The following is a 13479-nucleotide window of genomic DNA, read 5'->3' as shown; positions in this document are numbered from 1 at the left end:
AACACTGCTCTCATGTCACCCCTCGCCCTTTTCTTCATTAAACTAGACATACCCAATTCCAGCAATATGTTTTGGCCTCCGGTCCCCTAATCATCTTTGTTGCTCTTCTCTGTACTCTTTGTAGAGTCTCAACATCTTGTTTACATTGTGGTGACAAAAACTGTATGCAGTATCCCAAGTGTGGCCTTACCAAGGCATTGTAAAGTGGTATTAATACTTCACGTGATCTTGATTCTATCCCTCTGTTAATGCAACCTAGCACTGTGTTGGCTTTTTTGGCAGCTGCAGCACACTGTTGGCTCATATTGAAGTGATTGTCCACTAGGACTCCAAGATCCCTCTCACAGTTACTACTATTGAGCAAGGTACCACCTATACTATACCTGTACATTTGGTATTCTTGCCTAAATGTAGAACCTTACTATTTTCACCATTGAATTTCATTTTGTTAGATAGCGCCCAGTGTTCAAGTCTGTCCAGATCTTCCTGTATCTTAAGCTTATCTTCTGGAGTATTGGCTATTCCTGCCAGCTTGATGTTGTCTGCAAATTTGATAAGTTCCCCAAATATTCCCTCTTCCAAATCACTGAAGATGTTGAAGAGCACTGGGTCCAGAACAGAGCCCTGGGGCACCCCACTACACACTTCCCTCCATGCAGATGCAGTTCCATTGAGGACCACATGCTGAGTATGGCCGGTCAGCCAGCTATGAATCCATCTGGTGGTGATGCTGTCTAACCCACATTTTTCTATCTTATCAAGTAGTAGGTTGTGATCTACTTCATCAAATGCCTTACTGAAGTCCAAGTAAATTATATCCACAGCATTCCTTTGGTCCACTAATTTTGTCACTTGGTCAAAGAATGCAGTAAGATTTGTCTGGCATGATCTGTTTTTGACAAACCCATATTGGCTTTTAGTAATGACTTTGTTTACCTCTAGGTGTTCACTGATTTGTTGTTTGATTATCTTTTCCAGAATCTTCCCAGGTATTGAGGTCAGGCTGATAGGTCTGTTAGTTTCCTGGATCTATTTTTCCCCCTTTTTTGGAAATGGGAACTACATCAGCTCTTTTCCAGTCCTCTGGTAGTTCCCCAGTGCTCCAGGATGTTTGAAAAATATAGTTCAGTGGTTCTGAGGTCACTTCTGCCAGTTCCTTGAGAATCTTGGGGTGTAACCCAATTAGTTCAGGAACAGATGAACTTATAACTGAACATGATGGTCAAATAACTTTTAATATCTACAAAGTTTTCACCACTCCTTTACAAAATATTTTTGGGGAAAGATTTGACTACTACTCTTGGTGTCATGTTCCACATCTTTAAAAATGTCCAAATACCCCAGATGGTCTTTCTGTTTTAAAGACTGCAGATGGTATTAGAAGAAATGAACTTTATGACAAGCAGCCTGTAAGAGATTTTTCAATTGTTAATAATTTATTTTACCAATTCCAGATTTGTTGGCGTTAGCAGGCATATGGAATTTTGTAAATAAAAAATGAAGTTGCTGGTCTATTGCCTAATGATTACTTATGCAAAAATAATTGAAAGGCTAATAAAGTCTGGGTGCTTGAGATTATTTATTAGCTTTCATTTAATAAGTGCATTTGATTTTCACACACTTGGGAAGCCCATGAGTACTTTTATTCAGTAATCTATGTTGAACTGCTGCTTTCCTGCAGTATGTGAAGTGTTGGTGGTCCACATTTTTCTAGTTCAGTGGAACAGTTTATAGCTTCTAACATTTTCATGGAATCCCTGGCCATATTTGGTTTCAGAACAGCAGTCAAGTCTTTCATCTTTAAGAAAATAATTCAGTGTATGATGAAGCCCCTGATGCTGTGACCCAGGACAAAAATCTATCCTTACTATACATCAGACCAATCTATCTAGGACAGGGTCTCCAACCTCCAGGCTGTAGCCCATTACCAGCCTGTGACCTATTCAGAACCAGGTTATGCAAAGGTGTGTGTGTGTGGTGGGGCGGCCTGCACACACGCAGGTACACTTGTGTGATGGGACTGAGAAACTATATGAGGTTGTAAGTCACCCAGAATCACCTGACAGTGCAACGGGTGACATATAAATTTAATAAATAATAGTAATATACATGAAAAGGACACTCTACCAATATACTACAGTTGTTCAATCACATTGTACCCAATATGATTGAATTTACATGCATCCCTCTTGGTTTCACAAATATAGGTGAAAAGCCTAGAAAATCTATGATAATAAAACATGGATACTTATATGGCAAGGTTTTTTTTTTACTATGTATTACTATTTCCAAAAGCTTAAGGTGAGCCTTGGTAAAGGAACAATTATGATTTTTAATAATTTATAATTTACTAATGAGTCATATTTACTATAGAAATATAACATCTTTTATTCATAAGTGCGTATAATTCTTTTCCTTGAACCAAAATTCACCTTAAAGATTTGGAGACTGGATTAATGCACAGTTAAAAAGTGTTCCTTCCTCTAATTCAGTTTTCTACCTTGGAACAAAAAGCTCAATACCAGATGGTAACTGCTTGGAATCATACTTATTTCATTAAGTGTACAAATCATCTTTTCTACAGACCAAGAATTTCAACAACTGAAAGTAGCACTAACAAATTCATTCCTATACAGGAATTTAATCTCTTCAGGCATTATCTCTTAATTCTAAGTTCACCACTTGAATCACCACATTTATCATAAAGTCAAATAATTTAAGAATTTCTATTTGATTCATGTTTTTTGTATGGTCTTCAGCTACAGCATACATGGTAGTCCAAAATCATGCGCATACAAAGTTAAGTGGATCAAGGCAGCAGTGTTGGAAATAGTTGAGCAGGGGAAAAAGAGCACAGTAGGCAAAATCAGCACATATTATTGGCCATCCATGAATAAGTCTTTAGATTTTCCAAATACCATTACTTGTTGAAAATGAAAAAATGCTACTTCAGTCTTCAGTGTTATCCAGTTTTATGGATAGAGTCAGGTCTTTCCACAATATAAACCATATACCCTTTCTCTAGAGTCGCTGTATTCAGTCCAAAAGATTTGGTCCATCTTAACAGATATATGCTAATAAAACTTTTGCAATCCATTTCAAGAAGACAATTACTTGGTGTAAATTCAATATAAGGCAAAACACAAAAACCACTATAAGGAAACTTAAGGAAAGTGGGGAAAAATATGATACTCACTGTTGAACGGATTAAAAAGTAAAAGGTAAACTGCTAGATTTCATCCTGAAGTGATGGATAATGTTCTGTTTTGTATGGAAATAGCAACCAATTCCTGATTTCATTTAAAATTATCTGCTGATTTTCCCAATATTTTGATGGGAACAAGGCAGTAAAAAAGCAGATTTGCTTTATTTTCCCAACTGAACACAATGAATTGCAGGTTGAGTAGACCCATGAGTATATCTGGAGCAATATTTCTCTTACTTTAGTCTATGGTTGCCCTTTTTCATATCATTAAGAACTTTGGTTCTGAGTCTGAAGAAATCAGCTTATATTTATCTCTTTTGGCTAAATAACAGAATGGATAAAAGGACATGCTAAGACTGCCATTTGTAATTGGCAAACATTACATAGATAATACAGAGAACCTGGATTGGGCTCAACCCTACCCCCAAATAAATTAATTTATTCTAGGTTAGCAGCCTCTTGCAACTACAACAGAGGACAATCCATATCTAAACCTCTTTGGGAATCTTGCAGAGTCAAAGTTCCCAGTAAACTGATTTAGTTCGTGTAATAAACTGCCAAACCTGAGAAATAACTAAATCAGTTGTAATTTCCCCCTTGGTGCTCCTAGACATACACGTGCACATAAATACCAATTTGACTGATCTTTCCATTTCAAGAAGGATTGAAAAGACCACCAAAATCAGACATTTTCACATTCACAAATCATTCCATCATATACAATACAAACTAACCTAGACGTGTTCAGTATTTACTATGCCATTTTAGGTACTTGTTTATAACCAAGCTCTTGTGCATTCTTCATTTGCACTAACACTTGACAATAATTTGTAAAAACTGGTAAATATTCCCCTGTGTTTTTATTTTTATCTTGGAAAAAAACCTATGAAATCATGATTTCAGTTTCCTCTTCTAATGTTCCTCATCCTAGAATTATCTGAGAGTATTTTAGTTAACACAACTTACCACTAACTAGAACAGTACTAAGTGGCCAACAGCAGAGAAGACAGGGAGAAATAATGACCAAAAAAGGTATATTTAAAAGCAGTAGCAGATTGAGGTTTTCTTCAAAAGAACTTGAATCTTTTTAAAAAATTAATTTAGTTTATGTCAAGGTTTCAGATGAATGGTCATGATATCATCTTCTAAGAGGTGCATTAAAAGATGTCAATATTCAACTTTGTAAGCATTCTGTATAATGTGCCCTTGGGATTTCCCCCATAAGGCAAGACATTGTTTCAGTCCTGGTTGTAAATTTCTAGTAGACAGACTTGACAAGAGATCCAATCACAAATGGCAAATGAAAAGGAAGAATATACTTAAGACGTCCACTGCAATTTCCGTGTAATTGCTGGGTCTGTCTACGTAAATCTTGGAAAGGTGCTAGAAATTCCTTTCCAAGTCTAGGATACTTGGACTTCAACTCCCATCATCCCCATCCTGCACTGGCTGTTGTGACAAGATGTTCAGACCAGTGGGTCTGGAAGATAGTAGAATGGGAAATCCTGGACCATCATCTAGGTTTATAGTGTAAATTGGCTAACAATTGGGAATCATCCTCCCCCATATCATGAACCGGGCCTCATTATCTCTGTCCTTCCCAAAGAGAGATTAGGCAGGAAAGAGCTCAGTTTTGATCTTTCTTTTTTCTTGCCTACTGTGGCAGGGAGACGGGAGACCAGAACTGCACTGACACATTGATGCATGCTATAAAGACTCCTGCTTTTAAAGACAATGCACTAATGTGATCAAAAAGGAATGTGGAAAAGAAAACAGAAAAAAATAAAATAAAAAAAGCCCTCCAGTCTTTCCAAACCAACCAGGTTCTCCCACCCACCCCAAAGTTCTGGCCATTAGACTTTCTTGGGTCTGCGTCCAACTTGATAGTAGTAATAAATGCTGATAAGTACAAAGAGGGCTCGGCTGATGAGAAGAAACGTGGCTCCCGTAGACACTTGGCCATTCTCAACCAAGGTGATTGAAGTCACTGAAAGAGAAAGCAGACAGCTGAAGGCTAAAATAAGACACCCCCACAAACTAACATATTAGCTGCCTTCTAGCAATAGCAACAGCACTTAGACTTATATACCACTTCATAGTGCTTTACATCCCTCTCTGAGCGGTTTACAGAGTCAGCATATGATCCCCAACAATCTGGGTCTTCATTTTACCAACCTCAGAAGGATGGAAGGCTGAATCAACCTTGAGCCAGTCAGGATCAAAAACTCCTAGAGGGAGCAGTGAGTTAGCCTGCAGTACTCCATTCTAACCACTGCACCACCACGGTTTCTAGAGCTCATCTTGAGATCATTTGACTAGCTTATTGCATTCTTAGTTAGCAGGATGGCCATGTTACTCTTGGTTTTTAACAAAAACCATCCAAGGTTTTTGGACCTCTTGGACAATGATGAAAAGGAAGTTGTAGCTAAAAGATGAAGAAGGTTGGCCTGCACATGTTTGTTTCTCTGAAGACGGATCCCTACAACTCAGATTGCCTTTAACTACTGTGTTTCCCTGAAAATAAGACCGGGTCTTATACTATTTTTTGCTCCAAAAGATGCATTAGGGCTTATTTTCAAGTCAGGGCTTATATTCGGGGAAATACGGTACTAAATGCATCTGCATCTGTTTGACAATCTTAACTGGGGCTTATTTTTGGTGTGGGGCTAATATTACAAGTGTCCTGAAGAATCATGCTAGAGCTTATTTTCTGGTTGAGTCTTATTTTCAGGGAAACATAGTATGTTATATAAACTTTGCTTCAGATTGGGCAATGGGTAGGAAGCCTGAGGTTTTAAAGCCAAGATGAGTGCACAAAAAAATAGGATGCATAGATTCAGATTTCACTGACAGCTTAGCAGTAATTATAATAACCAGAACAACAAGTGAAGCTGATTTCACTGATTAAATTTCCCTTTAAACCTGAGCATCCAAACCAAAGCAGATCATATATTTTGCTTGGGATTCCAGTAGGCATAGGAGCTTTTTAATTTTCACTGTTATTTTTATTTTTAACAGCTTTTTTGTCATCACGAAGGGTTACTTTTTCCACAGACTTTTGATGAGAAAGCACCTTCCAAACATCAAAGAAAGAGCAAGATAGACAGGAATTCTGCCATTAGAAATTTTATTCTGGGACAAATGGTTGCAAAAGGAGAAAAGTCACATTTATCAGTTGGTGAAAGAATATAGAATGAGTTGGAAGGGAGTTTGGAGGTCTTCTACTGCAACTCCCTGCTAGCCCTGGAAGAAAAAAAATATTTGAAAAATAGAGGGAAGGCTCAGGTTTTTTTAATGAAATTAATCAAGCTTGCGAATTGCTTTGTTTTTAGAACTTAGAAGTTTTGGTGAATTTTCAGCACTTCTTTCTGAGCAAATATGAGTTTCAATATCACTGTTGGTTCAAATTGCATGCTCTGCTCTCTCAAAATAGTTAGGAAATATCTAGACCATAATGGGACTGCTTGTTTTCACACACACACACACACACACACACACAGAGAGAGAGAGAGAGAGAGAGAGAGAGAGAGAGAGAGAGAGAGAGAGAGAGAGAGAGAGAGAGAGAGAGAGAGATTTAGCATATGGCTGGTCACACACAGAATTAAAAGCACTTCATATTTACAAGTTAGAACAGTTAAAACATTTTTTTAAAAAGGAAGCAATTATAAAACCTAAGAGGAAAACAGAAATAACATTTCAGAGTTTAATGTCGAGTTTGGAGATCCAGTCAGTAGCTGCCATTGTTACGCAGTGGAAGTCCTTAAAATCTCCTGGGTATCTTTTATTCGTGCATTCCCTCACTATATGTTGGATAGTCTGTCGGGGACGCCCGCAATCACATTGTGCTGAAGGTGTCTTTCCCCATTTATGCAGAGAATCAGCACACACACCATGAGTCATTCTAATTCTATTGTATGTCGCCCATATGTGTCGGGGTAGATTAAATCCTGGAGGTATACTATTAGGATTAATATGCTCAGAAATATCTTGGGAGGTATAGCTACTCCATGCTTCCATCTACTTTTCTATAGTGCTCTGATGTTCGGCCAGCAGCTTAAGTGCTGTAAGGAGTGGTGGATTTCTTGACTTTAATCGACATCTTAAGAGATCAGAGGTATAGGCATGAATGGGTAGAGAGGAGTTTAGCAGGATCTTACTATACTCCCGAATGAGAGCTTCTTGTCATCGTAAGTGCGGGGGAAGTATGTGGCTAAGAACTGGTAGCCAGCGAATAGGTGTAGATTTTATGCACCCAGTAATTAATCTCATCATATGGTTGAGTTGAACATCAACAAGTCTTGTATGTGAGCTGTTTATCCATACAGGTGCACAGTATTCCGCTACAGAGTAGCAAAGCCCAAGGGCTGCGCATCGAAGAGTTGGAGCTGAAGCTCCCCAAGTTGTTCTGCATAGTTTTTGCAGAATGTTGTTTCTGCTGTTATCCTTGGCAGCCATATTCTGAATATGTTTTTTTTTAAAGACAGGGTTCTGTCTAAGGTGACCCCCAGATATTTTGGAGTTGCCTCATATGGGAGCAATTTGTTATTTAGGTATACATTGAGTTCTCTGTTTGCCAGTTTATTATTAAGGTGGAAACATGATGTGACTGTTTTACGCTTGGGATTAACTTCCATTGGTGGAAGTATGTGCTCAGAGTTGTAAGGTCGGCTGTAAGTACACCTTCTGTAACTTCGATGTCCTTGTAGCTATACGCTAATGCCAAGTCATCAGCGTAAGAGAACTTTGTTGATAGCGTGGGTGGTATATCGGAAATATATAAGTTGAATAAGGATGGGGCCAATACAGAGCCCTGAGGGAGTCCATTATTCAGATGTGTTTGCTTACTAATTTTATCGCCCATGATGACTTGAAAGGTCCTTGCTGAGAGCATGTTATTTATTAGGCGGCCCATGGTACTACAAGGGACAGCGTGGAGGAATTTGCTTAATAGACCATCCCTCCACACTGTATTGTATGCTGCTGTGAGATCCACAAATACAACAGATGTTTTCAATTTATTCTGATAGCTGCTTTCAATGTGGCTAGTAAGACTAAGGACTTGATCGGCACAGCTCCGATAAGATCTAAACCCAGCCTGTTCAATCGGTATTTGTTCGTTAATTTTCTGTCCAATTCTGTTAAGTATCAACCTTTCAAGTAGTTTATAACAAACACTTAACAGAGCAATCGGGCGATAGTTTTCTGGCATGTTGCTTTCTTTTCCAGGTTTTAATATGCCGATTACCTTGGTTCTCTTAAATTCTGGAGGGAGCTTACTGGAAGTTAGGATATCTGTGTAGAATTTTGCCAGCCATTCTCTTGTGCGAGGCCTGGAATGGATGATGAATTCAGGCATTACTCCATCAAAACCAGGAGATTTTCCAGCTTTGACATTCTTCAGGGCAGTATCTATTTCAGCCACTTGGAAGGGTCGAGCATATTCCTGGCAAGACGAGCACAAAGTTTTTAAGTGCTTTAGTTCTCTTTTCACTAATTTAGTATGTTTCTTGTCATGGGGTACTCTAGTTAAGTTGACAATTCGAGTTGCTAATTGATCTGGAGTGACCTCTTGTTGTTTGCGTTGAGCTGGTTTGTCTCCTCCCAATTTTTTCAGTAGGCTCCATGCCTTCCTGCTTGAGTGTTTAAAGTCTAGTCCAGACGTAGTTTGCTCCCATTTCTGCCTGCGTACCAGGTCAAGGTTATGAAGAAGTTCATCGGCTATCTCAGCATCACCATTCTCTAGATGTTTTTGGTACAGGTTTTCGCAGGTTTCATTCCATCCTGGGATATATTCCTTACGGAATACACACACACACACACACACACACACACAGAGAGAGAGAGAGAGAGAGAGAGAGAGAGAGAGAGAGACAGACAGACAGACAGACAGACAGACAGACAGACATTTCCTTCATTTCTGTTTCCAAAAGACCTCGACTTACCCAGGAATTGTACTCCAAAGTAGCAAGCTTCGGTCAGTAGGGTCCAACGGATTATGACCTTCTCAGCTGTGTAGAGGGCATTCCACATGATGAGTGAGATACCTATTGCAAATTGGATGGGAAAAAAGAGGAGTATCAGATTAGCTGATTCAGGACAGGCTAAGGAGAGCTACAGTATGAACAAACAAATGCTGCCATTCATGATGCTTATTAACCAAAACTTTATGAAAGGACAAATTCCAAATGGTGAGATATTGCAGATTCACAGGTACCATAATTTAAGCACCTTTCATTTTGCAAATTTTGGAGTTTGCCACAGCCAAAACTCAAGTTTTCAATGTTAAATTGACACAAAATCTACAGTACTATCTTAACAAATTATTTATCCCTTCAGTTTCTACCCTCCCCCCTTTTAATGCACTAACCAAGTAATTTTAATCCATAGTTTAAAAGGGACATGCTTTATTTAAAAATGGACTTGTAACATAATATTCTAAGCATTTATCCGAGGAGGGGGCTTCAAATTCGCCCGAACAGCTGATCGGCGCTGTTTCGGGCGAAAAATCACACAGCTGAGCCGCGGGCAGCCCGGGAAGGCTGTCTCCGGCGCCGCGGAGCCACCAGAAGAGGAGGGGGTGAGCCCCCAGGTAGGGGTCGAGTTCTCCGGGGCCGCCTGAGCTTGGAGCTTGGGCGGCTGAAGGATTGAACTCCCCCGTAGCCTGGGCTGCTCCCAGCTGGCTAGCGTCTCTGCTCCGGACTTCATGGAGCAGAGCCAGGCGTCTGCGACCATCCCTGCTTGAAGGAGAGACTATGAAAGGAAAAGAGCAGGCAGAGCAGTACAAGAGGGAAAGATGAAGAGATGAAGAGGATTATTTTATTTTACTCTCGAGCTTGATGGACTTTGCTTAAAACTTAAAGTGAAAGTGCGTCACAATTGTAAGTAAAAGATGGCAGCTAAACCTCCCCCTAGAACTTTTCGGAGTGCTGGAAATTCTCCGGTGCAACAACAATCATTACTGCAGGCGTTGCATTCTCCCGATGTATTGACATCGAAGGACCTTGAAAAACATACCCAGTTAATTTTGGAGTCAATGGGTGTTAAATTTGTACAGATGGAGGAGAAATTGGAGAAATTGGAGCAGAGAATGGAAGAAAGGATGGAACAGAAATTCAGAGAGATGAAGGTAGACATTTTGTCCTCAGTGCATAAAGTAGCTAAATGTGTGGAGGTGCTGGATGACAAAGTGGAAGATTTGACTCAAAAGAATGCTATATTAGAAGCAAAAGTATTGGAAATTGAAGATTTAAAAGACAAAATGGATAGCGAACTGAGTCTGGCTCAATTTTACCAGATGCAGTTTGCTGTTAGAATTAGAGGCCTAAAAGAGAATATTAAGGAAGATTTAAAGCAGCTGGTTTCTGAGGCTTTTGAGGGGGTATTGAACCATCCAGCATCTGAATTAAAACAAGGTATGGACAAAGTGTTTCGTGTGAACTCGTGGATTGCTAAACAGAGAAAGTTGCCTAGAGATGTGGTGGTTTGTTTTGTAAAAAGGGAAATTAGAGATGAAGTTATACAAGCTGCCTATGATACTAAAGTTGTGATTGCTGGTCAAGAAGTTTTGGTTCTAAAAGAAATTCCTCCAAAGATTTTAAAGAGAAGGAAGGACTTTATATTTCTTGTGCAAGAGCTCAAGCAAAGAGATATAAGGTTCAGATGGGAGATCCCAGCTGGGTTGAGCTTCATGTATGAAGGCAAAAGGTACTGTTTGGGTACTGTGAAGCAAGCGCATGATTTTTACAACAATGTCTTAAAAGCAACCCCATCAACACTTTTGGAAGCTGCAGAGGGATCTGGAGAAGGAGAACATCAAGAGGATGAAGATGGACAGATAGACGAGAATGGTACAGGAGGAGATCAAGCTGCAACTCTTTTGGATGATCCTAGAGAACAGAGGGTGACGCGTGCTGCCTTAAAACGCTCAAAAAAGATAAAAAAATAAGACCAGTAGAAATCTATGGAACTTCCACAACATACTTACAGTCAAGTGGTAGTTGTGTTTTTAAGAGTTTTGGGATGATATGTATGGTAACGGAATCTTCAATTTGGAATTAATGGATAATTTACTACAGAGGAAGAGGTAGAAAGTTTTGTGGGTTAATGTGGGTTAATTTGTGTAAGAACTATCTATTATAGCCTATTTTGGCTAGAGAGGTTAATAGGGATAGGTGCTTGTGATGTGTAAATGAGAATTTGTTTAGGAAATAGTGAATTGTGGAAGAACATAGATGGGAATGACGCTAGTTTTCTTTTATTTTAGTTTTTTATACATATTTAGTATTATTAAGGATTGGTTTACTCTATATAAGCTAGAGAGTGATGGATTTTAGAGTTTATAATTGTTAGTATATGATTGTTTATGATTGCTTTTTAGATATATACCTTGTATTTTGCTCTGGGAAGTCGGGGGGGGGGAGGGGGGAGGAGGGGAAGTAGGGGGGGAGGCAGGAGAGGGAGGAGGGAGAGGGGGAGGGGGGGAGTTAGGGGGGAGGTAGGGAGGGGAGGAGGGAGGGGGAAGGGGGTTTTTTTAAAGGAAAACTGTATTTTAAAACTTTTCAATAAAAAAAAATATTCTAAGCATTTATGATGTATCAGAATATTTTAATTATATACTATTTTAGAATTGTTGGCTATCTGCCAACAGTTTCATTTTGTACATTTTGTTCTTTGTATTTCCTATTTGTTTATTGTTTTCCATTTTTATTTGTTTTATCCATTTACTTTCTTTATATGTGTGTATGGATGAACCTTACTTTAACAATTATTTGCGCTGTGATTTTGGTGTGTTTTTTTTTTAAATTCAGTTCTGAAAATATTTTCCTAAGAAGCAAGTTTTAGGATCAATAAAACTAAAAAGTTCACTGTGCTTATGTAATTTTATCCTCTATCACATATATACTTTTACAATATCTTTCCCCTCTCCAAAATCTACCAAAATCTCAACTCCTCCTTCTCCCTCTGCCTGCATTCCTGATGGATGTTTATCTCCTAGTAGCACACTCTTCTTTGGGCACATTATGTGAAGATCTAGGTCTCTGGAGAAAGCTCTCTCTCTCTCACCATTTTATTAGGATTTACAAATACAAAGTTTTTATTTATTTAGTGCATGGCCTCTACAGAGGTCATGCAATCAGTGATATAGAAATTTAGTTTAAATAAACCATCAGTATCTATCTATCTATCTATCTATCTATCTATCTATCTATCTATCTATCTATCATCTATCTATCCAGTGCTTTTTTTGTAAAAGAAAAAGGTGCCGGAACTCACACGTCATACAACCCACCTTGCCTACCCTACAAGGTTCCATTCAAAAAAGGTGCCAGAACTCCGTTCCGAGGGTTCTCTGACAAAAAGCCCTGTATCTATCTATCTATCTATCTATCTATCTATCTATCTATCTATCTATCTATCTATCTATCTATCTATCTATCATCTATCTATCCCTATCCCTATCTCTATCCCTATCTCTATCTTTCTATATAAAATCATCATAATTTTAGCCATTGTCTGCAGGATGAAGGTTTCTTCTGCATGTTTCCAACCAATACAGTCCTGAGCTTTCTTTTGCCAGTTGGGCCCACAATACTTGCTTATGTCATCCATCCATCTTGTTTTAGGTCTCTTTCATGGATGCTTTTTATCAAGCAGGATCCATTCTAGGACTGTCTTGGTCCACCTGCCATCAGTTCTTCTTGCTATGTGACCAGCCCGTTTCCATTTCCATTTGTTTACTCTTTTGATGACATCATATATTTTCCTTTGTTCTCTAATCCATGTGCAGGTCTTTCTATCTTCTCTTGTAATGCCAAGCATGTATCTTTCCATGGCTCCTCAAGCCACACACACACACACACACACACACACACACACACACACACACACACAAACACAAAATGCAATACACTACAGGAGATCATATATTAAATTAAGATAAAAGCACAATAAAATCACCATAATATGGAGCCATAGAATTGCAATGGGCTAAATGTTCAATATCTAAGGAAGCTAACCATCTAATTGCTTCTGGGGTGGCTGTGATGAGATCATCCCAGGTGCCTTGAAATTTCCTGAGGGGACATTCTTGAACTATACATGTTATAGTTTGTTCTGGTGAACCACAGTTGCATTGCAGGCTCTTGGTCATTCCCCACTTAAAGAGCTTTGCCTTAGTTCTGACAGGGCTTGTCCTGATCCTGTTCAGATGGCTCCAATTTTTTTTGGGGGGGTGGTAGTACAACTGCATTCCTAGAAGTGGTTTTGTTGGAACG

At 39.0% G+C, this 13479-nt stretch overlaps 1 protein-coding gene across 4 annotated transcripts in view; it reads right to left on the bottom strand.

Moving 5' to 3' along the window:
* Positions 1–1272: 1272 nt before the first annotated feature.
* Positions 1273–13479, bottom strand: part of TP53I11 (tumor protein p53 inducible protein 11) — an 85454-nt gene continuing 73247 nt past the window's right edge. For 2 of the 4 annotated variants that reach the window (XM_083371118.1, XM_083371117.1), the window contains 2 exons: positions 9148–9249; positions 1273–5192 (listed from right to left, as the gene is read on the bottom strand). In XM_083371118.1, the coding sequence (XP_083227244.1) occupies positions 5059–5192; positions 9148–9249 (236 nt within the window). In that variant the 3' untranslated portion in view covers positions 1273–5058. Of the gene's footprint in view, positions 5193–6042; positions 6449–9147; positions 9250–13479 lie in introns of those variants that run through there. The other 2 variants (XM_083371116.1, XM_083371119.1) reach the window with 2 other exon arrangements.

This window comes from Vipera ursinii, assembly GCF_947247035.1.
Source record: "Vipera ursinii genome assembly, chromosome: 1".
NCBI lineage: Eukaryota > Metazoa > Chordata > Lepidosauria > Squamata > Viperidae > Vipera > Vipera ursinii.
This window is presented reverse-complemented; position numbering and strand designations above follow the sequence as displayed.